Source organism: Cucumis sativus, chromosome 7 (assembly GCF_000004075.3).
Source record: "Cucumis sativus cultivar 9930 chromosome 7, Cucumber_9930_V3, whole genome shotgun sequence".
Taxonomy (NCBI): domain Eukaryota; kingdom Viridiplantae; phylum Streptophyta; class Magnoliopsida; order Cucurbitales; family Cucurbitaceae; genus Cucumis; species Cucumis sativus.
The window spans coordinates 20,540,812-20,568,756 of record NC_026661.2 but is presented as its reverse complement, the minus strand read 5'-3'; the positions used below and the strand labels follow the sequence as shown (position 1 = coordinate 20,568,756).

At 28.3% G+C, this 27,945-nt stretch overlaps 3 protein-coding genes across 4 annotated transcripts; 2 read left to right on the top strand and 1 right to left on the bottom strand.

The window, feature by feature from the left end:
* The first annotated feature begins 241 nt into the window (after positions 1-241).
* LOC101222452 (MAPK kinase substrate protein At1g80180) lies at positions 242-592 on the top strand. Its single transcript, XM_031889250.1, has one exon. It carries the CDS (start codon positions 242-244, stop codon positions 590-592), a length of 351 nt encoding a protein of 116 aa, XP_031745110.1.
* A 2,433-nt stretch (positions 593-3,025) lies between these two features.
* Positions 3,026-7,406, top strand: LOC101205645 (probable polygalacturonase At1g80170). 2 transcript variants are annotated; one of them, XM_031889163.1, is made up of 10 exons: positions 3,236-3,365; positions 3,486-3,552; positions 4,658-4,789; positions 4,913-5,083; positions 5,192-5,212; positions 5,328-5,535; positions 6,148-6,229; positions 6,308-6,416; positions 6,500-6,616; positions 6,884-7,406. In XM_031889163.1, exons 2-10 carry the CDS (start codon positions 3,520-3,522, stop codon positions 7,163-7,165), a joined length of 1,155 nt encoding a protein of 384 aa, XP_031745023.1. In that variant the 5' UTR covers positions 3,236-3,365; positions 3,486-3,519; the 3' UTR covers positions 7,166-7,406. The 2 variants fall into 2 exon arrangements, with proteins under 2 accessions (XP_011659531.1, XP_031745023.1); XM_011661229.2 differs by lacking the exon at positions 3,486-3,552 and having other exon boundaries at positions 3,026-3,365.
* Positions 7,407-15,516: 8,110 nt separating this feature from the next.
* LOC101209593 lies at positions 15,517-17,007 on the bottom strand. Its single transcript, XM_004135812.3, has 3 exons — positions 16,709-17,007; positions 16,502-16,607; positions 15,517-16,043 (listed from the first exon to the last, which is right to left on the bottom strand). The coding sequence occupies exons 1-3, from the start codon at positions 16,861-16,863 to the stop codon at positions 15,795-15,797; spliced, it is 510 nt and encodes a 169-aa protein (XP_004135860.1). The 5' UTR covers positions 16,864-17,007; the 3' UTR covers positions 15,517-15,794.
* Positions 17,008-27,945: the final 10,938 nt, after the last annotated feature.

The window sequence follows — 27,945 nt, the reverse complement described above, 5'->3', positions numbered from 1 at the left end:
GTTTGAAGATAAAATATTAAAATGAAATGAAACCCAAAATGGTATTATTATTATTAGTTTTTTGTTGTAATTAATTTGTAGAAAGAAGCATCAATAATTGACCTATTAAAATGCTTAAAATAAATATGTTGACTAAGTTCCCCTGTTTTCAAAAACTAATTAAAATCCCTTCATATGCTCCTCCTCTTTCTTCAAACAAAAGAGAAGAAAAAACAGAGCAGATTCTCACAAACAAGCGCCCATGGCTGGTCTACAGAGATCTGTTGTATCCTTCCGCCGCCAGGGATCTTCCGGTGTTGTTTGGGACGACAAGTTCATAGCCGAGGAGCTTAGAAAGGCCGGAAAAGACGACGGAGAATCCAGCGCCGGGCCGGAGCTCAGGACCGCAAGAAATATTCCCCCAATCAAAACGAATGACCCAACACGATCAAACCACGCCGAAGGACGGGGATTCCGGAGTAAAGAGACGGCGTCGCCGGCGGTGGAACCGCCGTCGCCTAGAGTTTCTGCTTGTGGGCTCTGCAGTGCTTTCGGGAAATCAAACGGGCAGAAACAGAGAGCGCCTTTGGCCGGAAGGCGCCGATCACGGTAGGTTTTGAGGAGTGGATGGAAATTATATTTGGGGAAATTACTTTTTAGTCCCTGAGGATTAAGTTTTAGAATTTTGGAACTAAAATGATTTTTCCAATAATTTTAAAATTGAAGAAAGTGATGTAAATATGTTTGATTTTCTTTGTTTTTTTGGGGGGGACTTTTTAATTTTTAATTTAGAGTGAGAGATGTTTTTTTTTTTTTCCTTTTTTGTTTAAAAATTAAAGATGAAGAGTACTTTGTGGTTTTGTGATCAAATTTTGCTTTGTTTTTTGAGTGCTTATATATATTATAATCGGTAGAAGAAAGTTTGATGTTTCTTAATTTGATTGATAATCATTCAAATGTAAAAAATTATTGTGTTTTCAAATGTAATAATAGTTTAGGGAAATTTATATTTATTTATAATCAATAGATATACATTTTAAGTGCTTCTCCTTTATTCAAACTATATTAACCGCTAAAGTCATCATTTTCAATTAACTTTCCTCTCAAACATTCAAGTGTTGTATGAATTTAAGCTAAACTGTAATGATAATTAGGATTAATTACAAGAAATTTGGGAGCTATAATCAAGATTGGTGTACAAAATAGGAGTTGATTTGTTATGATTGAAGAGGTTTACTTTCGGACTTTTACACTATATTTTATTATTTCTCCGCAACATAGAAGTGTGATTAATGATCATCGATGAATCTTATACTTTTATAAAATTTATTATTTTGTTGATAACAAAAAGTAAAAATTGTATTAACACACATAACAACCGTGAATTTAATATCCAATGTTTGTAATTGCAAACCTAAATTTTTAATTTTTCATAAAACGATGATATTAGTAACAGTATAGACTCGACATGTTATCAATATTTCTAAAGATGGAGGATAATTATAATGACACGTCGAGACTTGAACTACAAATATTTTAATCTTAACCCATGTTATATGTTTTTTGAAGTATATTTGTTTCAATTAAAATGATGTTTGAAATAAATAAAGAGTGTTTGTTACAAAAATGTCAACCGCGTATTTCATAGTCTTCCCTTCCAAAAGTAAATTTTCTTATCAAAAATTGAAATTTTCATAAACATCCTTTTCTCTCTATGATATCATCCCTTATGTTTAATGTCTTATTTCTATTTAATATACCTTTCTTTTCTTATATTATACTTTTGGAAGAATAGTATATAAAATCCTATTTATAATATTCATACAATTTAATTGAAAGTAAGATATGAAATTAATGCATATTATAATCTTCCAATTTGTTAAATCGGCATTTAAAAAATATACATGTGGACAACGAACGATGAAAATTGACTATTATTTTTAGATATAATTCAAGGAAAGAATTTAATTCAATTCATTTATAACAATTTTAGAAGTGTATTTGATAAATAAAAATATGTATTTTTTATTATGTTTTCAATTAAATTTAAAAGAATGTGAAGGATTTAAATTGATATTTGAATTATAATTTTTCAATATAAGTTAAAGATGGGACCAACATTTAATTAAAAAGAAAAAAAAAAAGATATATTTAAGATTTTAGCAACATTATTAGTTTAAATATGAAACTTTATTATAAATGAAAGTAATTGGATTGAGCTATGTCTATATATATATGATTGTTAATTAGACCTTTAATATCCATTTTTTAGGAAGAACATTAATGATTGTCATTGAGATTAAATTGACCATTCGTAATTTATAACAAGACTAAAACATTCGTTATCTTCGTTATTGAGAATATAGATTATAAAAATAAATTAAAATTTATTTTTCGTAGATAAGAGATGAGTCAATAATCTTCGTATCGTAAAAAAATTACATTGATACATTTGAACATCAGTAGTCCGGTTGAGCTAAACTTTTGTTGATGTTTGTCAACATGATGAATCAAAGCAATTACTTATTTCTAATTTATAGTTTAACAAACGTCGATAGCTCTTACTTGTTCATTATCACGAAACGACAATATTTCTATAATAATAATAGCTCATCCAAGTTTTTGCTTCAAACACAAGTCGGTTGTTTTGAAGAAAAAATAAATACAATATCATAGTTTGTTTTGTTCTATATTGCATTGTGAAGTTTGACATTAGGATTGATTGTTGTGTTAAATACACTTACTAGGCTTTCAACGTTCTATACCGTGAGGAGATAGACGTTGAGTGTTTTTTTCTTTTTTTTTCTTTGAGAGATTTTATGAATAATACTTCAATAATTTCACATGAACTTTGTTCGTTGGGTTGCTGCCTTCATCAATGGAATGGTCTGAAATGAGTAACGTTAACTCATAAAAGAAAAGGAAAAGGCTTTCAGAAACTGAAAATGGATGGATAGTGTGTTATTGCAACTGTTTAATTTCGTCTACACATGGAGGTGTAAGTATCAATAATTCAACGCCATAATTAAAAGAAAGAAAAAAGCTAACATCTTTCGCGTCTTTTTCTAACATTGAAGAACTATATAAGAAATTGGCGTTTTGGGTATTAAATACATTTCAAACCTCATTTGGATTAGCTGTAAAACCCTACAAATTACGCGAAACTTCTGTCTCTGATCATGAAAGGCCAACGATTGTGGCCTTCTTCATTACCCATCTTTTTATTTACTGTGTTGACGAGCTTAACCTTTGAATGTTCAGCTGATTTTGACTCATTATTGCAGCTCCCACTTTCTAGGCTCAACATAACTCGACCCAGATCCAAAGGGGTTTTCTATCTTGGCGATTTTGGGGCAAAAGGAGATGGGATTAGCAATGATACTCAGGTATTTTAATTATCAAAAGGGTTTTCCATCTTGTTTATTTTCAAGATCTTTAATGAACATTGGCTACGGGTTGATGATGATCCCCTTTTCCCTTTTCTTGTTTTTCCTGTTTTGGGCTAGAATGATTGCTCCATTGCTTAGATTTTAATGCTTGATGTGTAAGGACTCTCTCTGCAAGTTTTTCATGGTTTGCCATCTTGACCCTTTGTAGCCATTTGAATCTTTAGTGGTTTGTTCTCCTTGTTTATTTGCATTAGACAGACATTTGTGACATTATGATGTAGAATGGTCGTTTTGGCATATGCTGTGTAGACATTATTGGCGGCCTGGAAAATGGGCTGTTCTTCACCCTCTGAACACAAATTTGTACCAGATGCTTAGAGTTTGTTGTAGTGTCAGATGAGTTGTTCCATAAGTTTAATGGAAGTTTGCATAAATTGGCTTACCATTCACGAATGTATTAAAAGAAAAAAAAGACCTTTCGTGATGCACCCTTTTGAGCTTTGCGATCCATCAGATATTGTCCATTTTCAAGCTTTTTTTGTTCCTCTACCATCTGATGATGATGATGGTTTCCCTTTTCTTTATTTTCCTGTTATGAGTCAGAATGCTTACATTGAAATGAAAACCATCTTTATGATTTTCCTCTAGGAAGCATAGATACCGACATGCGACATGGCGACATGCTATTTTTCAAAAACGGACATGACACACGTCAAATTTTTAAGTGAAAAAATATATATATACGTCATGCATATAAGCATATTACATAACAAGGATTCCAATTAAAAACATCAAAGTAACAAGTTTAGAGCCATAAAAACATAACAAGTTTTAGTAGAATAATTAAAAACATCAGCACGACCGATGAGAGAGATGGGCAGTGACGGTGATCGGCAAGAGGGTTAGGGCAGAAACAGTTGGTGGTCTGATGGGGAGAATCAGAGAAGAGAGCGTGAACGTGAAGAAACTTAGAATCCTAGTAATTTTTTTTTAAAAAAGAAACCTAATAATTATTGCCCATGCGCCGGATGGGATAATGAGTTGTTTCTATGGTTTTTTTCCCTCCAAGCGTGTGCGGGCATAGACGTGTTGGCGACGTTTTGGTGTCATAAATATGTCTGACATCAGCCATCTTAGGAGTGTTGGTGCTTCTTAGATTTTTCTTTTGGAATTTTTCTAGCTTGTTAATTGCTCGGTGCTATCTCTGTTCTAAGCTTGATTAGACAGATATTTGTGACATTATGAAGTTGAATTTTCGTTTTTGCTAATGTATTAATTTTTGGCTCAAGGCACTCATGGAAGCCTGGAAGATGGCTTGTTCTTTCCCCACTAGAGTACGAATTGTTTTTCCAGCTAGTAACACGTTTCTGGTGCACCCTCTTGAGCTTCATGGCCCATGTCGTTCAAGGGTGACCTTGAGGGTATGAGCAAAATGTGATTCTTCTCCCCTTCAAACTGTATCTCTTCGACCTTTATATGCTTTTAGACTTTTTACCCCTCAATTATTTCCATACATTCAGTCTTGTAGTTTCTATTCTTAAAAGATACATGGCATAATCAATGCTCCTAAAGATCCAAATGCCTGGGCTGGTCTAAATCCACGGAAATGGCTTTACTTCCGTGGGGTGAACCATCTGACTCTTGAAGGCGGAGGAGAGATTAACGGAATGGGATATGAATGGTGGATGAGCTCTTGCAAGATTAACTCAACAAATGTAATTTCTTTTCCAAACCGTTTATCCATCTGTCTCATTTCAAGATAACTTATCTAAAACTGTCCTGAGTTAGGCAATAACCTTTGTTTTTCTGCTTTTATATGGCAGCCGTGTCGACATGCTCCAACAGTGAGTGGTTCTTGTGCTAAATGTGCCATCTTCATTTTGCTTGTCAGTTGAGCTTTGACAAGTATCGAAAAATAATGTTGCTGCACATGGTGAAATTTTCACTACTCTATTGCAGGCCATCACTTTCCACAAGTGTAAGAACTTAAAGATTCATCATCTATTGGTAATTGACAGTCAACAGATGCATGTTGCTTTAACAAGCTGCCTACGTGTTGTTGCCTCTAATCTCAAAGTGATTGCTCCTGCCTTTAGCCCAAATACTGATGGAATCCATATCAGTGCATCGAAGGGTGTCATGGTCAAGAATAGCATCATTAGTACAGGTCAGTCATTTAATACCAACTCATCATTGAATAGATTATTGCATAATTCTTTCTTCAACTGAGGTTAGATTTATGATGGACATGATACCGAACCATCAAATATTTTCCTGTTTGAATGAGAAATTTTTTTTATCATGTTTGGAAGAGCATGAGACAATCCTAGAGAACAAGGAAGATTTCCAGTCATAAACTTCCGATTGTGGTGATGAATTGCAACAAAATTTTATCAATATAGTTCTGATATCGACATTTCAAGGGCAATAAATATTCTTTATAAGGCTCTCCCAAATTCTTGCCTAGTTCGTTTTCTGAATGTTCCTCATCCATCATAGAATTTGTTGAACCAAGTCCTTTTCCTTTTTGCAAAGTTGCTTGCAAATTAGTATGGAGATGAATGAGTTGATATAGCACAAATGTTGGACCTTAATGGTAAACAAATCAATTTGAGGATGTGACCTGAGTTGACATCACTCAAGTTAATTTCAGAATGTTTCAGCTCAAGTCAATTTTCTAAATTGCAAATCATACAACAAAGATGATGATCCTGCGGTAGTCGGCATCTCTTGATTTAATTTGATAGCGAAGTCTAATGCAGATGCACTCTCTTGCCAGGGGATGACTGTGTCTCCATAGTCGGTAATTCTTCAAGGATCTTGATCAAAGACATTACCTGTGGGCCAGGCCATGGAATAAGGTATTATAATTGTTAACTAATTGGATTACTCTGATTGGATCAAAGAAGTTGATGAATCAATCGTTTTTTGTTGATCAGTATTGGAAGCTTGGGAAAGCGAAACACCTCAGCACAGGTACGTAATGTAAGGGTTGATGGAGCTGTTTTGTCAAACACCAAAAACGGAGCAAGAATTAAAACATGGCAGGTAAAATGCGTTTGTTTGGCCTCATTATGTCACCCACAAAAGATTTTTAGCTGATATGAGCTCCTGTTTCCCTTATCCATCAGGGGGGCAGTGGATCTGCCACTGATATTATCTTCAAGAACATGTTGATGAAAAATGTATCAAATCCAATCATCATAGATCAGTATTACTGTGACTCAAACCGTCCATGTGCCAATCAGGTAAGGGTTCGTTCGAACTAATTTTTTTCTGAACTCGAATGACATACTATTAGAACTAATGATTATTAATAATGCTTGTTAAGAGTTAGTTACCCATCTTCTTCCTTCATCTTGTTGAAGTTGTTTCCTTTCTGTTACATCTTGTTATCAACCATCCATGTACAGATTTCTATAAATTCTTCTGCTTGTTCATAAATAAATTGAGTGAAAGTTTCTTCTAAACTCTGTCCAATACATACCAATAACTTCTTATTTTTGAAATTGCAGACATCAGCTGTTAAAGTGGAAGACATATCATTCATTCACATCAAAGGAACCACAGCAACAAATAAAGCCATAAAATTTGCTTGCAGTGATACATCGCCATGTGTAGGATTATATCTAGAAGACATTCTACTCTTGTCGGAAGATGCCAAGATTTCAACGTCTTCCTGCTGGCAAGCATATGGTTTGAGTTCAGGGCCTGTTTATCCACCGTCGTGCTTTCTTGGTAATGAAAACTTCATTCAGCAGAAGGTCCAGCCTGCCCCTACTTCTCATTCTTTTTAGAGACAACTTCTGAAGAGACTTGTAGTTGCATGAGCTTATGAAGAGGTTCATGTCTTATTCTGCCTATTGTAATTTGCTTATGAGAGGCTCAGGCTGTGATGTTGTATTGTATTTGTATGTTCTGTATAAATTAATGGAAAAACTGAATAATACAGAGGGGAGCAGAAGCAATTCAAATGTGAGATGAAATCTGGAAATATCATAGATTCATTGTTTAATTCTTAAGATGCGATTGATTTTCCAACGTTTGGTTTACTTCATATTTAAATGATGCTTTTAATTTGATTAAATTTAAAGATTAGTGTTTGAACTTTCACATTTGCACAATTATATCTAATAAATTTCTAAATTTTAAACTATCAATCTTTTAAAATTGTTAGTTTATATTCAACAGATTATTCAATTATTATATATATATATATATACACATTTTTTAAAAATTAAAATTTTCTTTACACAAAACTCAGTTCATAGACAATAATCAATTATGCTTAACTAATACATCAAGTTCTAAAAATATGAATGAAATTACCAAACTTCACTACCAAATATATTTTTAAAATTTGGAAGCTATTAGACATGAAATCAAAGTTAAAAGTAATTCAAATATCTAGTAACTAAATTTATGATCTTCACTCTTAATGTTAATCTTGTTCTTAAATACTTTTAATTGCTTTACGATATATTCAATCAATATAATCTCACAGATTAGCTATATAAAAGAAAGTTTATGATATATAAATGAGACAATTTTTTACAATGGTATAAATAAGATCGAAAGCAAAGTCACAAAACTTTCTATCTAAAATGGGATACCTCAATTGATTAATTAGTATAACTATAACTTTTTTTACAACAATATCATAGTATCATTCAAGTAAGAAAAATCATGTTAATTACTATTAAATTAATTTTACTCTATCATTTTTAGTTGTATTAATTACTAGCTATAAGAATATTTAGTTAAAAGTTTGAGATATTTTTTTTTTATGATAAGATTTCTACTCTATACAAATTTAAAATTTATATATATATATATATTACAAGTGTGGTGGGGTGTAAAATTAAAAGACCATTAAATTTTGAGATAATAATTGAAGCAATAATCCATCCAACTTTGTTAGAATAAGTCAGCAATATATTTATGTGGCCTACATCCATTAAATTACAATTGTGAATCAAAAGTATATTCCTCTTGAGGATATTATTTTTGTAAGTATCGAAAAATTCATATGGGTTTTAATGACAATATTGAACCCAACTATTTCCGTTCTTCAAAATTATATATAATTAAAACATTGAAATGTTGACGTATTTTTCATTTTATGATAAGCTTTCCGTCACCCTACACATTTATTTTATTTCTTTTCCAATCAATACCAATTTCAAAGAAAATTATCCATATCACAATTTCAAATTTTTTATATATATTTGTGGTCTATGTTTAATCCTTTATTTCTAAGGCAAAATGAGTATCTTCATATTCATGATTTGAAAACACACAAATACCTCTCATCATTCTTATTCTTTAATTAACATTACATAATTATAATTTGATACATGATATCCGAATATAACATATGTAATTCTATTTATTTGGGAATTGGTTCCTAGAGGTAAGCCAAAGAAAGAAGTAGAGTACATTTACCATTAATGACTTCACATGCCCAGGCTTATGGCTTTAATATATTACATAGTAACACACTTTAATTTAGTGTGAAATGTTACCAAATAATCGTATATAATGTCAAACATTTCGGCCTTGGTTTTATGTTTATATATTTATATTTCTTTATCTTCGTTAGGTAAAACAAATTAATTCTATTCTGATTTATTCATTCATCATTTTTGTCCTTCAATGAATGTGTTTGATTTTGTTTCTAATTATTCTCAACTTTTTCTTTTCCAAAGTTATTAATAAAGTTGGACCAAAATCATGACCATACTTTTGTTTAACTATGAGATTAGGTAAAGTTAACTTTGTTGATGTAGTTAAAAGGTTCGATTCTTCTACTCATATTTAATGATATGTTTAACAATAAAATTACTATAGAAAGTTATATACAATATAACTATAGATAACTTAACTTGTCGTAAGAGGACAATGGAAATCGTTATCAATTAGATGGAAAATTAATTTAAGAAATTTGATCTTTTACTGCTTTTATGTTTCTCTATATGGGAAAAGAGAGATTTGGTTTTGTGGATTTAAAAAAATAAAATAAATGATAACTATAATTAATAATAATTTTATGATCAATAATAATTATCGATACATTTGGATAAATGGTCATATTTGCAATTTTTTTTAATGTTATTATGTGTTAATATTTTAAATTTAATTTCAACTAAAATAAAACTCTCTATTCATACTTGAATTATTGTAATTTTTAATTTAATTATTGAATTTAAAATATCAATAAAAGAACTATACATCAATATTACATTATTGTCCTTCAAAATGATGAACTTAGTTTTAATATATAGGCTCACTTTTGGTTTTTTCTTCTTCTAACTTTTAGTTTTAGCTAACTAATTTAAGAAAATAATTATTATGTGAATTCAATTTTAATTGATCTAAAACCGTAAAAGAAAATTATTAATGAAAAACAATTTAAGTCTCATAATTGAAAGACCAAGTATTTTGTAATAAATTTAACGTGATTAAAAAGGGTAAATTTCAAATCATACTAATCTAACATAATCTATAGCATTTTGATATCTTGGGAGCAAATGAAAAATTGAACTTGTTGGAACGAAAAACTTCCACGTGTTTTCTTCGTTATCGTAGGTCCTTTATGGACTTGTCAGTCAACTCACTTCTTCGGTTTGGTCTCGTTCTTTGAGTTTACCTACGTGAGAGTTACTTGCATGGGTATATGACGCCCAACTTACCATAGTCTTAAGTTGAGCGTAAAGAGAGTAAAAAGGTAAGGTTGTTTTCATAGAAATTAAATGTGGTTATTTATATTTAAAAAATTGCATTAGATGATAAAATATTTAAAAGATCACAGTTTTTTTTTCATATTATGGCAAATATAACAAGTAACTAATGATATTAAATGACTATACAAAGGTTTATCGATCTTCAAATTGACTACTTTTACAATTTAAAAAATGTAGTGACATAAATTCTATTATCATAATTCATTCATTTGACACTTTCTCTTTGATTATATGCAAGTCGTAGTGTGAAGGTGGTTGCGACCCTCAAGCTTGCAAGATGCTAGTGTCGAGAGCTTGGTTGATCACCTCAAAATCGATTCTTTACGCACGTTTTTTCGATGTCTTCCTCTAGTTTTTCTTGAAAATTATTTCACTCTGATCCTAAACTGTGACCTCTCTTGAGTAAACCCTAAACCGAACACAAAAGTAAGAAGTATGGAATTTTCAAACCCATTACTTAATAACTCAAAGGAGCAAAAAGGAAATTGATCACAACAATCATAAAATTAGGGAATTAGATTCATTATTTGGTAAAGATTCGAAAACGCCACACCCAATTGCCAATCCAAACCCTCCCTTTTATGCCAATTAGCTTAACTCCCACACTCAAAGTTCCCACCTTTGACTCACCATAGTTGCCGCCGTTGATTTTGCCCACCGCCCATACAATTGCTTAATCATTACTTAATTAAATTTATTTCTCACATCTCAATTAGTTCTTCCATTCTTCCTATAAATATCAACCCCTTAATGCCTCCTTTTTCCAACAAACAAAACAAAAATTCAAACAAGGTTATTCTCATTATGAAGAAGAACTCCGAATTACCAGCTGTTTCTGCTGCTGGTGGTATTAATAAGCTGCAGCCACCGCCGTGTCCGTCGTCCCCTCTCCGTTTCTGCGGCGGAGAGAGGAGGAAACTGGAGAGGACGGTGACAGTGACGGAAGATGTCAATGAAAGTGCTGAAGCTTTCATTCAGAAGTTTAGAAATCAATTGTTGATTCAGAGGCTTCAATCCATTGAAAATTATGAGAAAATTCTGGCTGGAGAAACTTGAATTATTATTCCTTTTATGGTCTTTAATTATTATTATTATTATATGTTTGATTCATATTTATCACTCCAATAAAGGGATTTGTGTATTTGTTTTCATGAATTTATTATAAATAAATTGTTAGTTATTTTGTTATTAATACACAAAAGAATTGGAAGGTTGTATTCCAAATGCCATATTAATTTCAAAAGCTAATTGATTTGTACACATTTGAAATGTATTCGTATTTCTATACCAAAAAAGTACTTGGTTATTATTCTTATACTAAAAAAATCATATAAAAAAAATGTGTCTACGAGAAAATGTACACATCGTTGCAATGTCAGTCATACTTCTGATGCGCTAAAAAGGTGGAAACTACGATATTTAAGAGTATGATTCATTTTTCTATATCTAAAAATTATGGTAATGTATGTATAAAAAATGATCATTAGAATTGTTCTAATAAGGTAAGATATCAATGACACTCTGATGAAGTAGGTCCAGAGATGTGTCCCATTTTGCATTTGGTTAGGGTTGAGTTATTTCTCCATATAGGTTGGTTTGATTTTTGTCTCCTATGTCTGGATGCTATTTTATTATTAATGAACTAATATTTTAATGCTTTGAACCAAGTCTATGTATTATATATATATAAAAGATTATTGTAGGTGTAATACTGTTGCATGAGTTAGCTAATAGCCATCCATACTCGAAGATTTCAACTCTCTATAACTTTTGGGTTGAAGAACTTTTCTGTATAGAGATGGGCTTTGTGCTTATCTGACTCCTTTTAGTCTTCTTCTTCATTTGTTGGTTGTGTCTGTTGTACCTTGTACGTACATGTACATGTATATGAGGAGCTAAATACGAACTTAATTGTCACGTTTTTCCATGTAGAGAAATAAAAAAATTAGATGATGATGATAGGTTATAAATTATTGGAGATATTATCAAATATCATTGGACTCTTACTTTCTTTCTTTTTCACTCAGTTGTGTAAAACAGAAAACCATTAATGTTATGTGTATGTATTTAAGATATCACACATGAATAAACTTATATAATTTAGATTCTTTTTTCTTCTTTTAATTTCTATAGAAATTTATATAATTTAGTAGAACGTGGAGGCGGTTGAAGAATTCTTATAAGTTGTATATTTTCATTTTGACTCAATTCCATGCATCAAACAATTATTATTCAACAAGAGATATCGGGGAGTTAAGATGATGGTGAATCATAAATTAAAGGAAGGTGGTTGGAAATAATATGTGGACTTTGGTTCATAATCAGAGGACAAGACCCATAGGCAAATGACAATGTTACTGTCCCACATTGGAGAATTTAGCAATGTCAAGAAGATATAAATACTAAGCCATATGCTGTTTAAAAGTTTAAAGTGTGTTAGTGGTGATAATATAATTCTATCCTCTTAGGATGGATTTTGTGCCTGTGTGAAACGTTTTTGTATATATTATTTTTTAATTGTTTTCTACTTTATCTATCATTTTTCTAATCAAAATTATATAGATTTATACTCTCTCCCAATTTACTTTTTTGTTATGAGTTTTCTTCGTCTTGATTTTATTCCTCGCTTCAACGAGTGCACGTTTGAATAGTGGAGTAATGTTAACCTTGAGAAATAACATCTAACATATTGATTAGCACCATAGTTGTGACGAACCACTTTTCAGGGGAGTGGTTCATCACGGCATATAGCAATTCCTTTCTACATCCATTTACAATAAGAGAATCGTTTAAATTTTTGCTATTGCATTTTGTCGGTAGAAAATGATCAAAACAATCTCTCTCTCTTTGCTCAACTGTAAAAAGAAATAATTAATACGCAATAGATATTTAAAGTGTCACCACATGTTTCCTTTTGTCTACAAAAGAATTATAGTTTGATTTGATGGGACCAAAATAAATGATATTTAAAAGAAAACGAATTACAAAAAAATAGAAATTTCATAGGATGGCTAACATATAAACAAAACATAACCACACAAAAGTTAGTAAAAGAAGACAAACAATGATACATACATTTCCATGAAAAGATATCCAAAACAGATCCACTACTTATCACTTTTTGAGGTTACTTTTTGTTTCATGTTTATATTATGTTGAAAACTTAGGTACATGAGAAAGTGAGATTTGAGCTACCACTTCCCTTTCAAATTACTAATTATATGCTTTGATTCCAAATTTTACTACACTAATGTTGAAGTTTTCATAAACTCTCAAATTTCAATTAAATTAAAACTTTATATCAGTTGCATTTTCATCCCTTCTCAAATCCAAGAAAAGGCTACAAAAGTGGACCAAATAAATTGATTATGATTAAATTCCAACATGGAAATTCTTTACAAAAACACGTGTAAAATAGATTCTTAAAGAAAATCCCAATAATAATAAAAACAACCAATCAAATATTAGTAACAAGTTGATTACATGGCAACCATGTCAGCAACAAATAAAGATTCCCCCAACAATTTTCCCAACTTAAGTATGAAGAATCTTTTTTCTTCTTCATCAACTTTCTTTCTTTGTTTTCTAGTTTATTTGGATTTTTTCGTGCTCTCCTCTTGAAATTAAATGATTAGGGAGATTTGTTTTATGCTAATTGACTTCTTTGATGTCTAATCTTATATTATAAAAATAGTGAGGTACAAAATCTATCCATAAACTGTTTGTGTGTAATGATGATTTGTATAAATCTTTTTTAAATTATGTTCATTTTTTCTTAATTAAAATAGAGAATGAGATTAGAATTCAAATTATAAATGTTTTGATCGTTGTCAGGTTAGGTATACTACATGTCAGTTAAACTATACAGAACTTTGATAATTAATTTAATATGCAAGTTGAGTACAATTATAATTTGAATTGACACGTTACAATAATTTAGACATATTATTAATGTCATGTTTTCAATCATTATGTTATCCTTCAATAATTTATGAAAAGTACTTGTAATTTTTAATACGAGTAAGGATTAGGCACAACTAGTTTGCACCTAATACAGGTAATCTACTTGTATTATATAATAGTAATAGTAATAATATCAGTTAATAATTTTATTTTTTATTTATCATCCAACTCTTTTTAAGACTATTTTCTCATAATACTAAAAAAGGGTTTAGGATAGAATTACAAAAATAAGAAAAGTATTTTTTAAAAAAATTAATTCATGAAAATACTCTACTTCCCAAATTTTACAAAAGTATATGCTTAGTTTTGTCTAACGGATATAATTGAGTAGACAAAACATTAATTATCATATTAATTTAACTGTGTCGAAATAAAGAAATTTTATTGAAACTTGTGGACATTATCACATGTAAATTTAATCCATAGTACGAGTCCAGCTACGTATACATAAAACAATAAGTAGGGGTAAGTTAATACTAACGGATTTTTTTAATTATCATTTTTATTTATTAGTTGAAATTTATTGCTTTTAAATTTTGTTATTTTAGAGATATATATATATATATACATGTTCTTTATTTGTCAACTATTTTGAGTTTAGATGTGGACATTGCAAATCTACAGAGGTCATCAAATCATTTGATGGCTTGTCCTATTATAGAAGTGAAGAATAACCTTTCCTCCAAGTGTTGAGTAGGGACCCAATTATTAAGTTGGAAAAGAGAAAAATATATCTATATGTCGTTGAAAATGTTGAAAACTATTTCGTTTTTTGTTTACCTGCTTCTTAATAGTTAGTTTACTTTAATTTTGAATATTGGCTTAGGTTTCTAAGATAGTATATTGTGTAGACAATTTTTCAATACGTACAAAATGATTATATAACCAAATGGGATCTATATTATTAAACATCACATGCATGCGTAGCTTCAAATGGAATTCTAATACTTAATCATAGCTTGGTATTCAAAGAATTTCAATGGTAGTTTGGCCCACTAAATGGAATACATACTGGAATTACTAAATAGTCTAATGTTGTAAAAGGGTCATTAAAAAGCTAGAAGGATTAAAGTTATAAATGGATTTAGTGTCCAAATTACTTGATAAAAAGGAATTTTAAACCAAAGCTTTATTTAGTAAACAAAGTAATTAGTATTATAATATAAGAAATAAGAAAAAGAAAACACATTTTAAAATATAATATAACCAAATCATTTACAAAAGTCTAGTTGAACTAGATAAAGCATAAAAGTAGATGGACTTATTATATCTTATTGTTATATACTTCTATTCATCGTAATTAGCCATTAATTTAAAGTAAAAGGGTTGGTAAGAATTGATCAAACACATTAGAAAACAGTGGATGGTTTTTACACACTACTCTTTTAATTTATCCAAATGAAATAAAATCATCGTTATCATCTAAGAGATTATGAATAGAGTAGGTAGAAATTGAAGTAGTAGGCATTGATTGTACGAACGCACAACAACAATAATAAACACTTAATACATATAATATAATAAAGTCCCAAAATGGTGACATCTCCACTTTATCTTCTAAACAAAAGAACACAAAGCAAAGGTACATCTTTCAATTTGAAACAGCTTCTTCGAACAATAGTAACAATAACAATAGTAATAATAAGAGATTGATATTTTTTTAATGGATTCTTGGTCACTATCATTATACAGAACAGCAAGTTATGCTATGATGATAGTGCTAAACGAGTTGGTGTATCTGCTGTTGCTGCTGCATTATCTGAAGATTCAACTGCGAACAGGATCTTGACACCTCCCCTCCTAATGGAATCACCGGTAGATTATCACAGTTGCATATTTCGATCATGAATCCATCTGGGTCGTGGAAGAATAACTGATCCACTTGTATTCCTCCTTCCTCCACTACTGCCCGCACGTATTCAATCTCCATTTCCTTTAGCTTCTTCTCCACCGCTCCCATGCTCTCACACTGCTCAATCATTATTCACAAACCCCCACATTAATTAATCACTATTTTAATTCATTTAATACACTACCTACTACTACTATTCATCATCCTTTCATCTTTAATTTCATCCTTTTTCATTCTCATAATTTTCACTCTAATTTCTACTAAAAATACTCTACTTTTTGTGATCAGGATGAGTTACTTACTTAACTCTCTCCTCCTCCTAATAACGATGTTAAAAGGGTATTTGGTTCAATAAAAATATTAGAGTAAGAAATGTATGATTAATAGTTACTTCCGTCTCTGACCAGTAAACTCGTGAAATAATGTGTTTGGAAAAGTATGTTGAAATTTGAAAACTAGAGCTTATCTGAAAGCAATCAAAATAAACGAAATGAGCGTAACTAACATAAGTTTAATTTTGGATTATATTATAATGTAATCCAATTCCATTACAAAGGAATGAATTAATCAATTACCTGAAATGATATGTGATTATCCTTGGGATTAATCTTGCCTTTTTTTGGCAAATTCTCAGGTTTTTCCGATTGCAAGAGATGAATTCCAATGCCGTAACCAAAAAGCCTAAAAAAACGTCAGATTAAAAAAAAAAATCCATCAGATATAAATCAAACAAAAAACAAAAACAGATTTAATTAGTGAAAAAGAAGAAAAGAAATTTATACCAAGCGCCATCGAATTTGAAGGATCCAGGTCTACGAATGGGGAAAAACCCTAAAATATTCTGGTAAAAATAAATGGATTCTTCCACTGATTTACAGAGAAGCGATATGTGGTTGATCGACTTTAGATGCAGAGGATTTCCTTCCGATTCCTTCATTTTAAGGATAAGTTTATCGAAACCTAAAATGAGATTTAGAGATGAAAATGGAAGAAGAAGAAGAAGAAGAAGAAGAAGAGGAAGAGGAAAAAGAGAGAAAAAGAGAGAAACAGAGAGAAGTAATAGTTGTTAAGGAAATCCACGGAGAAAATGGGGATAAGTTTGAGGGTTTAAATAGAACTCTTTTGATATTCTTTCTTTTGCCACGTGTGTCATTTTCATCTTACGTGGAGGCTTTCTCTGGATATGACACGTTGCTGACTCGGAGGATCACGGGTTAATACTACAAACCTAATTATTAGTTTTATTATTTTATTTTCTCAAATATCTACCCATACTCTCCAAACTTTTCCTCTAGCCTCTACCTGCTTATCATCGTCTAAAATATTATTACTAATACAAATTTGATATTTTAATACATTTTATAAATATTTTTAATATTTCTTGGGCTAAATAAAACTCAATTATGTTTTAATTATTAAAATTACTTGAATAAGTACTAAGGTAAATATATTACAATTGTTCTTTTTCCTCTCCTTTTTTAGTCACACACGTCACATTCCATTTTTAGCTACAAGTTTTGTTGTTGTTTTTCTTATGTAATTGGGTTTGTTCTTAATATAATAATAAAAAAAATACAAATGAGATGATTAAGAAAACCATAGGTTTCTTTAATTGCACACATCAATTAAAATTTGATAATACTTGGATAGTGCTATTAGGTTTACAGGGAAGTTTCTCCACGGTCTTCCCTTTGAGACCAAGTCCTCCTCGGGTGAAACTTCCATTTAATTATTAAAACAAAGGAATACACAAGCTTAGTATCAATTTTAATTTTGTTACACTAATATAATGCAATCCTACATGAACAAAATTAGATATTCCACCAGAAAAAGAGTCATTAGAAGATTAGGGGTTGGATATATATATCTCTAGATAGATTACGAACAATGTTGTAAGATTACACCACGCTCATCTCATCGTCATCTTATTCTTTATAATTTTACAAATCTATTCCTCTTTCAATTGGTAACAATTTTTGTCCTTGTTTTACATTTGATTATGATGATTATAATTTGAGATTAAAAAAAAAACTACTTGTAATAATATATTATATCTTAATTAGATTTGAAGACTTCAAACTTTGGTTTAATTTTTATTTCACTATATTTGAAATATTGATATTATGTGTATGAGTGTAATCTTAAAAAGAGTTGTAACGAGATTAAAACCTTGTAAAATTTTAATTTAGATCATATTATGATAATAATATTTTAATATATGTTTATTAAACACACGACATTGAAATTTTAAAGTTTTATTTTTAGATATTTTTAAAAGTCATTTAGCTAAGAATATATATTTTCTTCATAATCGGGGATATTTTGTTAAACCATTTTAACAAATATAGGATGTGATAGTTGTAGAAATATATTCATATATAGATATGATTCATTAAAGTTTGGTTTTTTCAAAAGTTATATAAAAATGTTATATCAACTTTGGTATTGGTTGCATGGATGTATCATGTAACTATATATCTAACAAATCCCACGCTTTTGGATTAGGAACGGCTAATGGTCATTTATTTATCTTTAATATTTTATTTTTTAATTGAAAAAAATAAATTAGTATTCAATTTCAGCCATAAAATCTAATTTATATATATAATATATATATTTGTTTTGAATAAGATATTTTTTTCTTTCAGAATCTATGAGATGTTTAGAAATATGTTAACAATTTTATGTTAATTTTATTGTATTTTAACCTTGAATTAGAACCGAATATTTAAGTTAATTTAGCATACTTTACGTTTTGGTGAAATTAGTATGTAATAAGGTTGGATGAAGTTAGCTAATGCAGTTAAAATTAATAGATATTAATAGACATAATGGATAAATGAAAATTCAATTTTGATTCTTAATTAATTGTTAAATATCTAAAAGTTTTATTTAGATTTAATTTTTATTGCATTTTCATTTTCTATTTTAATTTTAATTTTGAAAAGTTACATAATCAGAATGTGACTAGATCTCGATAAAGAAGAATTGACATGAGTAATCACTGTCCTACGAAGTTTGAACCATAATCATTTCTATTTCTACTTACAAAATATATAATTTTAGTTCGTAAATGTCTTAGTTTGGTTGGCCGATTTTAGATAAGCCAAAATTTGAGCACCATATCGACAACAAACATTGAAGCTTCTACATATATTCTTTTCATGTATGAAAGATTGATTTGCATATTTCGTTGATCTTGTTTCTTCAACTATATATACGTTTCTTTATTCTCATGCAATTAATATCTATTACTCTTAAGATATATTTTCAAAACAAGTCATATTTATATATGGTGGTCTAATTCATTTTAGGAGTAACGTCTAATTAAAGAAGTGAGTGTTTGAACGTTTTGAGCTTATAGATTGTTTAAGCCTCAACTTTCATGTATCGATAGTTAAAATCTTTGTGATTTTAAGACTATTGGTTTCAATTAATAAAAACATGTCAAAATATAAATTAAGTATTTTACCTCTAAATTAAGAATTATTTAAACCCACACTAGACAAAATTTTATAGATAGAATTATTTGTTTGAGCATAGTTTAATCCCCTGTTTCCCTTCCTAAGCAAGAAAATTTACTCTTAGATTCTTATATTTTTAATTAATCGTGACATTTTTAATTAGTTTGAGTATTAATTAATATTATCAAGTACTAAACGTTTGAATCTCAATTCAACTAATGAAATCTATGAATTTTCTATTTTTGTTACCTATATTCTAAATGATAGTGTGAGTATATATATTAAACACTCAACCAAAGTTTAATTTCTCTAATATTATTGAGGGGTTCAAAATACAATAAATATATATACATAGGTTAAATAATTCTCTCTCTTTTAGTTCATTTTCTTTACATATCACAAAAAAATTTATATTCAAGCAATAGATTTTTATTATTTATAAAATATATTATTATCATTATTATTATTATTATAAAATGGATGAAAAGTTGTTAATTTAAATTATAGTAAGGAATGCTTTAATTAAGTGCATTAAACTCTATAAGTGGATATGCCTCACACATATATATAATAATGTTTAAGCTTTTTCATGTCTCTCTTTTTGCCTACTTTGATCAATAAATTAAAAATTAAATCTCTTTCTCACTTTTCGTTATCCATACACAACTATTAAACAAATATTATCCATTCTATCACAATATCATTTCTTAAAAAAAACTTTTGTTTTTAATAATTAAGTTCGGTTTACTCTACTTTTCTTTTCAATATTATATAGATTTATAAACAATATTGATTTTCAAAGAGTCAAAATAATAGTTAAAAGTGAAATTAATTTTGACGGAATCTATTTAGTCGTAGTATTTCTACTTAATACTATTTACTTTAGGATGCATATGTTTTGGATCGTTAATTAAAAGCATTAACTGTTTTTATTGTTTGGTAGAACAGATTAATAATTATATTGAAATCACTTTCTTTGTTAGGATTTTTAAAATCTCTTTTTCTAACTTTTAAATTTTCATACAATCAATTCTCACTTTTAGTAATTATTTTCAATATTAATTATAAATCTTTGTTCTTCTTATATATATATATGAAATCATAAGTATTGATTGTTTTTTTAAAAAAGTTAAAAGTTATATATTCTCCTTTAATATTCATCAATTAATCTACAACAATTCATCAATTATATATAATGCACAGTTTAATATATACTTATCTAAATTATTAAATTTTAGTAAACGTTATATTGCAACAAATTTGTTCTCAAAATTTACCAAACACATTGGTTGATTTTTTTCTAAAATTCAAGTAATAATTATTTCAAACAAAATCTTAGTATATTGCCCAAAATAAGGAATAAAATCTTAACCACTAAATTGTAATTAAGCGACAAATAAAAAAAATGAGGTTAGATAAATCTGAAAATTAGATCATATAACTTGATCAAAATTTAGGGACACGATATCCTAAGTGTTCCCCACTGATTAGATTAAAAACAAAAGATTAGTAAACTAAATAATAATTATTGAAGGAAGAACGTGGTTTAACAATATTTTCCACTAATAAATATGAAGGCATTTTTATGATCCAACTAATTGGGCAACAATATATAATATAGTGGCTTAATAAAATTAAAAAGAAAAAAAGAGTTTAATTAAGGAAATGGTGGATCTGATTAGACATTCCATTGAAATTTGATAATAAGGCCAAGAAAAGTGGGTGTTTCTACATACCACCATACATACACACACATATATATATAGATATATATACATATCTTGACACTTCTTATTAGGTTTAGGAGTTTCTAAACAAATAAAGAAAACAAAACTTATTTCACATGTAAATAATGAAAACATGTCACACTATGAAATCGACATTTTTATTTTTAACTTTGGAAACATTTAGCGTGATAGATATTTACATTATACAAAGAAAACAAAACACATGTTTTAGTACTCTATATAGTTTATAGTATAATTATAATCTATGGTAGTGAGACCTACCTCTAAGATTTAATTTCTATTTTAAAAAAAGTTTGACATCTAGACTCAGGTAGGTGGTCCGGCTATGAAATTAGTTGAGACACATTGAGAGTTATCAAAGCTAGCTCACGAGTAAATTCAAGTTCATAGAGGAGGGCATAGTGAACCACACATCTCAAAAGAAAAATGTAAATACTTTGGAGTTTGGATCGATCTAGTGAGTCGATGAATATATATATCAAACGAAAATTGACTTTGCAAAACCTCGAACACCAGAGTCTTCATACCACCATTGTCACATGTAATCAGAGCTGACATGCGTCAAAAGATAAATTTAAAAATATATATAGTCGATCTTTTCAAAAGATAGGTAAGTCATTTCAAATAAAGAGGGATTCAATCTTTCTTATATATTTTGTGCTTAGCAACATTAACGTGCGGTAGATTGGAAATTTGAACGTACGAGTGTAAAAATCTTTTTGGGTAGGTAAAGCTCAACATCTCAAAACTAAATTATTGTGTGGACACGAAATCCAAGTACCAACGTGGTGGTACAAAATAATTATTGTTGTTGTTATATACATTTGATGAGTGGAATCCAGATTTTGTATTTTAATTATAATTATTTAGCTCAATTTGTGGAGCACATGGCTATCCACCTAAAATGATTGAGATGTTAATTAAATCACGTAGTTGATTGATTATTGACTCGTGTCAAGTTAGTCAAGTTGGAAATTTTGAAATTTTAAAATTGGTATTGACAAAATATTTCAATTATAAGATATTTTTAATATCCAAATTTTAGCATATTGAAATTGAATTAAAAATACCAACACTAACATAACTCAACTAGCATATAATTAAGAAAAAAGACGGTAGACAGATTTTTTTAAAGATGTGAATGTGAATGTGACATTTCTATTGTTATTCAAATTTGGCTTCTCAACTGCTTCTAGGGATAAAGTTTGCAAATTTAAGAAAATAACATATATTAATTTATATTATTAACTTCAAGATATAAAAAAAAAAAAAAATCAAACAATATATTATAACATTAAAACTATAAACAATTTCAAAAAAATTTATAGGTGAAAAACCTAAAGTTTGAATGTTACAATACCATTATTCCTTATCAAGAATAAATGACTACAGTGCCTTGTTTTTATAGGGCATTTGTTTAATTTAAATCACGTGTGTTTTCTCGAATAATCGTTAATTGGTATTGTTTCAACTACATCAATTTTGTTTTTCTAGAATGAATATGTGAGGAATACACTGAAGAAAAAAAAATGTCTCTTAAAAATACTCTAATAATCATTAAAGCTTTATGTATTATTAAAATTAAAATGTCTAAAGCAACGCATAAAAATGTTTTAGATAATAGCAAAATTTAAATTCAACTCTTGCAGGTGGTAGATAGGTCATGTCGGTGGTAGGAGTTTACTAACCACTCGTCTACTAGCTTAGAGTGTGTATGGTTGATAAATATTAAAAATATTTACAAATAGAATGTAATTTTACTTTTTCTATTAATTTTAGTAATAGATTCGCCTTGTTTGACCAAATATTACCCGAATACTTAAACGTTTTTTCTTCTTCTTCTTCTTAAATAGATTGGTTGATAAAATTGTCAAAATTGGCGAATAGAACAATCTTTAAGGCTGATCGATCTGAAATGTATCTACGTATGTGGATGCAAAACCAATTCAATTTTGATATATGTGCCCCTGCTAGCTTTGCAATAAAATCATAAGAAAATATAACTTCAAACATGTTTTTGCATACAAAATTATATTTAATATATATATAGGTTTTTTTTTAAAAAAATAAAAGCTTACATGCAAAAATGTTCTGACTTATGAGTAATCTTCTTCTAAACGATTGTGTGCTACAATCTAAACAAATGATTTATTATTGTTTAGGTTATGATACACGATCGTGTAGTTCTTTTTAACAATGAGACAAAAAAAAGTTTCAAGTTTAGACGATTGTGTTGATTACGAAAATGATTGCGTTGATTATGGTAAATAGTCATATAGTGCAATAATGTAAATTATCGTTAAAATCTTCAAATCAAACAATGGTATTGACCGTGATAAATGATCGTGTTAACTATAGTAAGTGAACGTTTAGATCATGCCAACAAGATTGTGTAGTTCGTGTTAAACGATAGGAAAAATGTTTCGAATTTAAACGATCATGTTGATCGAAGTAAATGCGAATCTACGACTAGTTAGATCATGTGAAAATGATATTCTTAAATATGATGAAAATGAATTAACTTTTATAAAGTTTTATCGAAAATAGTAAAAATGAAATAACGGATTTAAACAAAATAAAGAAAATATGGAAGATGAGATGAAAAAAAGCCGAAATAAAAGATAAATAAATGAGAAAGAAGAATAGAAAAAATAGGAAATGAATGAAAATTGTAAAAATATTTTACCGACTTCATCGTTTTTTATTATATTTATGTAAATTATTTTTTTAATATATATATATTTATGTGGTGGATAATTGAAATAGTTGAGGTGTGAATTAGGCTGAATTTCCACATGGCATTTAATATCGATATTTGCTCGTTTTTCTTATTGCATCAATCCCTTCATATTCTTCAACAACACCACCTTAGTTTCAATTATTCATTCCTACTTGCCTCTTTTTTCTACCTCCATTTTTCAATCAAATATTCATATTTCATCATTCTCCTTTTATTAAATTTTAAATTTATCTAAAGTATTCTTAAATATAATAAAATAAACTTAAATATTTCTAAAGTATAAGTCAATAATAAATAATAGAGTAATTTTAAGATTTATTATTCAGGCATTTTAAAATATATATATAAAAAAAAAAGTAAAATCTATCCAATTCTTTATAGTTTATTACAAGTTTTCTCCTTTCTTTTTCTTTTTTTTTTTTGCTATTCACAATAATTGGTATGGTTGTCAATTTTAAGATTTATCATTCAATGTATCAATAATGATTTCAAAAGTGAATAATATTAATTCCTATAAATGTTCAACTTTTTTTTTGAAGAAAAAGAAACAATAATTTGATTTCATAATTTAAATGGGTGTGAATTGAGATACATTATTCATAGTTACTTTAACTCTAATTTACATATGTATATGTATTTATTTGCTTGGAGGGAGAGTGGGAGACATTACCAATAATTTTTTTACAATTCTTAATTTATTGTTTTATCGTGTTCTCGCTTTAGAAATAATATTTGACATGAATTTAATTTATGTAAATTAAAAGTTAAACTTTCAATATTTGAAAAAAAGAATAACGTTCCGTCGATATTTAGATTTGTCTTTCTTTTTCCCTCAAATTGTCGGTCAAATTGTCGGTACATGTTCCCTTGATCGAAGGACGTGTCCCTATAAACTTTTTATATTTGAAAATAAGAAAACCACTCAAAAATTAAATTCATTACATTCAATTTTTTTTAAGTGTAAATTTGGTGAAAGTATTTTATTTTTATAGTTTTTCATGTTTTTAATTAAAAATGTAAAAATTATTTTAAATAATAAAATAAGTATATATAAATTTCCAAATTTTAATTAAAAATACGTAAAAATTATTCTCGGTTTGTTTTTCAATTTTACAAAATTGGACAAATCATTTTTTTTTTCATATTTATATTTTGTGAATTTAAAGTAAAGTAGTAAACAACATTATTTATTATGATTTAAAGTAATGTGTGGATTAATAGAGAGATGTAAAATGAATGAGTATTTATATTTGATATTGACTCCACTTTAATATTTCAATTTAATGTTGTATATATAATATAATATTTATTTAAATTTTGGTTGAAAAAGTCAAGAATGCACTCACTTCTTATCACCAATAACTTCAACGATAACTATCCCTTTTTATCGCATTTATATCACATAACTTCATCGACCTTCTAAGTTATCTTATATAAGATGTCAAGATTCAGATAGATTTATTTATTCGTTCATAATTTATACCAATTTTTAATCACGTTTATCTAAACCTATAAATTTTGTTAAACTTACTATTCGTGTTATTGTAACAACAATCGTAATAAACTGTAACGGTAAGAGTAAATGTGTCAAATCTCAACTATTATTTGTGATATCATCAAATAGATGAAGTATTGATTATAGCAATGATATGGACATTTAATTAATTATCATTATTTTGGGGAAGCAATAATAGTGAGAGGAAGTAATTGTTTGACAAGAAACAAAGCAATATATTATTTGACATTACATAATGGATAAGCAGAGTTGACGAAGTGTTATATATATATATATATGATTGTGAATTGTTAAAGGAAATTAACCATATTATTTATACTTTTATACATTGTCCATAAGATTGGAATTAGAGAATTAACAAGCAATTATTGAAACAATTTCTCAATTAATTCCAACCTTACACCCATTAGAAAAATTATATTTTATGTTTAACTCCATGGTTTTAATTATACTAATAATTGACAAACAAATTACCCAACTACTTTCTCAACCATGTTATTATAATAATTGTACTACAATATATCTCAACTTTATTTATAAAACTTCAAGACAAAGTCGTCTCTTGAAAGATTGAAAGAAAAAAAAATTTGGTTTCTTATGTTTACAAATTTTTACATCATTTCACACCTAATTTTCTTATAAAATTATAACTTTTTTTTCTTTGGCAATCTATAATTTAGATGAAATTTTGAACATAGTGTGTTAAACTTTAGAGTTTATATTTATTTAATTCTTTAACATTTGAACTTATAAAATTCGAATTTAAATTGTAATAGTTTCTTTTATCAACTTACCAATTTAGATTATATTTGAAACTATAAAATTTTGAGGGTATATGGCATATGTAATGTATATGTTAGACCCAATGTTTAGAAAAATGAAATCCAAAGCTTTGTCCAAAGTCCAGCCCATCTAGGCCCAAATTTGAAAAGAAAAAATGGGCTTCTACATAATTGGGTAAAATGGGCCAATTTTTGTGTAAACTTCTAATATTACAAATTTGTCTAAAATATAAAATATAAAAGTTACAGATTGTTTTTTTCTTCTTGGGGATTTTTTTTTTTTTTAAATGGAAAAGAAAAACTATTTACACCCACCACTAAATGAAAAATTTTATTACGTATAAATAATTTGTTAATTTCTTTTTTGTTTTTATAAATAATATGATGATTAACAATACACATATCAAATTGGTTGTTGACAAAATTTGTAATATATTTTTTACCTTTTTCTTTAAGATTAAATTAAAGGTTGAATTATGAATGTTTCGATTAAACTATCTTTACCCACACGTATTAAAACTGCAGTAGTGACAATCTATAACTCCTCTTACCCTAAATGATAATTTTATTTTTCTAACTATAATTAAAGGAAAGTTTACGAGCATTTCAATTATTAATTAAACATTTAAAATCTACCCTTGGTTTGTTTTTATTATTATTATTTTAATGAAATTACAACCTAATTACGTGCTTAAAATAAAATTGAGGTTTACCTTGAAAATGTAAGTAATTTCAATTTTCATGTTTATATTTTCAAAACAATAATTTTATTGGTTGATGTAGACATAAGAGTGGCCATTAGCTATTCCAAATTGGGTATGCATATGTTTGCTTCTAAAATAATCTTTCCTCATTGTTTGAATCCATACTTTAGTCGTTCTTATGTATGTGTTATAGCAAGATCGTTTAAGCGGATATAAGGGAATATCGTATATTAAGATCGTTTAGATTAAGTATATGATTATTTAGACTATGTACAAAAGCACAAAATTGAAATTTTTTATGAAAGAATAAAGAGTAATTTTTTTTTTTAAATGAAAAAAAGTTTTGACATTTAATTGGAAAATAAAACAAAACAATAAATTTATTAGCATAGGCTTTTATGTTGACTTATTAATTTAATTTTTAACTATAACCAAATTTAACTTATAATTATATAAAAACATGTGGAATTTGATTAACTTACTTTACATTTTCTTAAAAAAAAAAAGAAAAAAAAACTTAATTTTTTAAAAAATAAAAAAAAACTAAAACCTAACTATTTGTTTCCAAATTCTAAAAGTGGGTGTGATGAATTCAATGTGTAAGCTCTAATTATAATAGTTGTTTGAGACTTCCAACTATAAATGTCATAATTAAATACACTAGGACCATTCTTTTGAATCTTTGAAATGGAAGTGTTACATCTTCAATCGAAACTATGGTAACATAAGCTAAAATGTCTTGTATGATTATTGTAATTCATAGACTAGATGGAGTCTGGAGAGGGTTGATTATATTAAAGAGTGCAGCACTCATCTGACCAACACTTTGGACGAACAAGACGTTCCAACTCCGATTCTTTGGGCCAACTATGACTTGTCGTCAACAAATTATCAACTTCTTAGTTCTTACTTCTTCCTACTCACAAGCCGACCATCAATCAAAGCTATAGAGACTTCAATGAAAATTTGTAAGGTTTTAGATATGATTGAACTGAAAAATAAATCACAATGAATCACCAAAAGAATTCAACTGTCGGCTGTTGCTAAAGTTTTTCATTCAATCCA

What these genes read in the sequence shown, in the direction of transcription:
- LOC101205645 (XM_011661229.2), top strand. Translation starts at nt 3,159, where the DNA reads ATGAAAGGCCAACGATTGTGGCCTTCTTCATTACCCATCTTTTTATTT. An exon ending in GGATTAGCAATGATACTCAG is followed by an intron (nt 3,366 to 4,657) that starts GTATTTTAATTA and finishes TTTTGGCTCAAG; the next exon opens with GCACTCATGGAAGCCTGGAA. An exon ending in ACCGTCCATGTGCCAATCAG is followed by an intron (nt 6,617 to 6,883) that starts GTAAGGGTTCGT and finishes TTGAAATTGCAG; the next exon opens with ACATCAGCTGTTAAAGTGGA.
- LOC101222452 (XM_031889250.1), top strand. Translation starts at nt 242, where the DNA reads ATGGCTGGTCTACAGAGATCTGTTGTATCCTTCCGCCGCCAGGGATCT.
- LOC101209593 (XM_004135812.3), bottom strand. Translation starts at nt 16,863, where the DNA reads ATGAAGGAATCGGAAGGAAATCCTCTGCATCTAAAGTCGATCAACCAC. An exon ending in TTCAAATTCGATGGCGCTTG is followed by an intron (nt 16,608 to 16,708) that starts GTATAAATTTCT and finishes ACGTTTTTTTAG; the next exon opens with GCTTTTTGGTTACGGCATTG. An exon ending in ATAATCACATATCATTTCAG is followed by an intron (nt 16,044 to 16,501) that starts GTAATTGATTAA and finishes ATGATTGAGCAG; the next exon opens with TGTGAGAGCATGGGAGCGGT.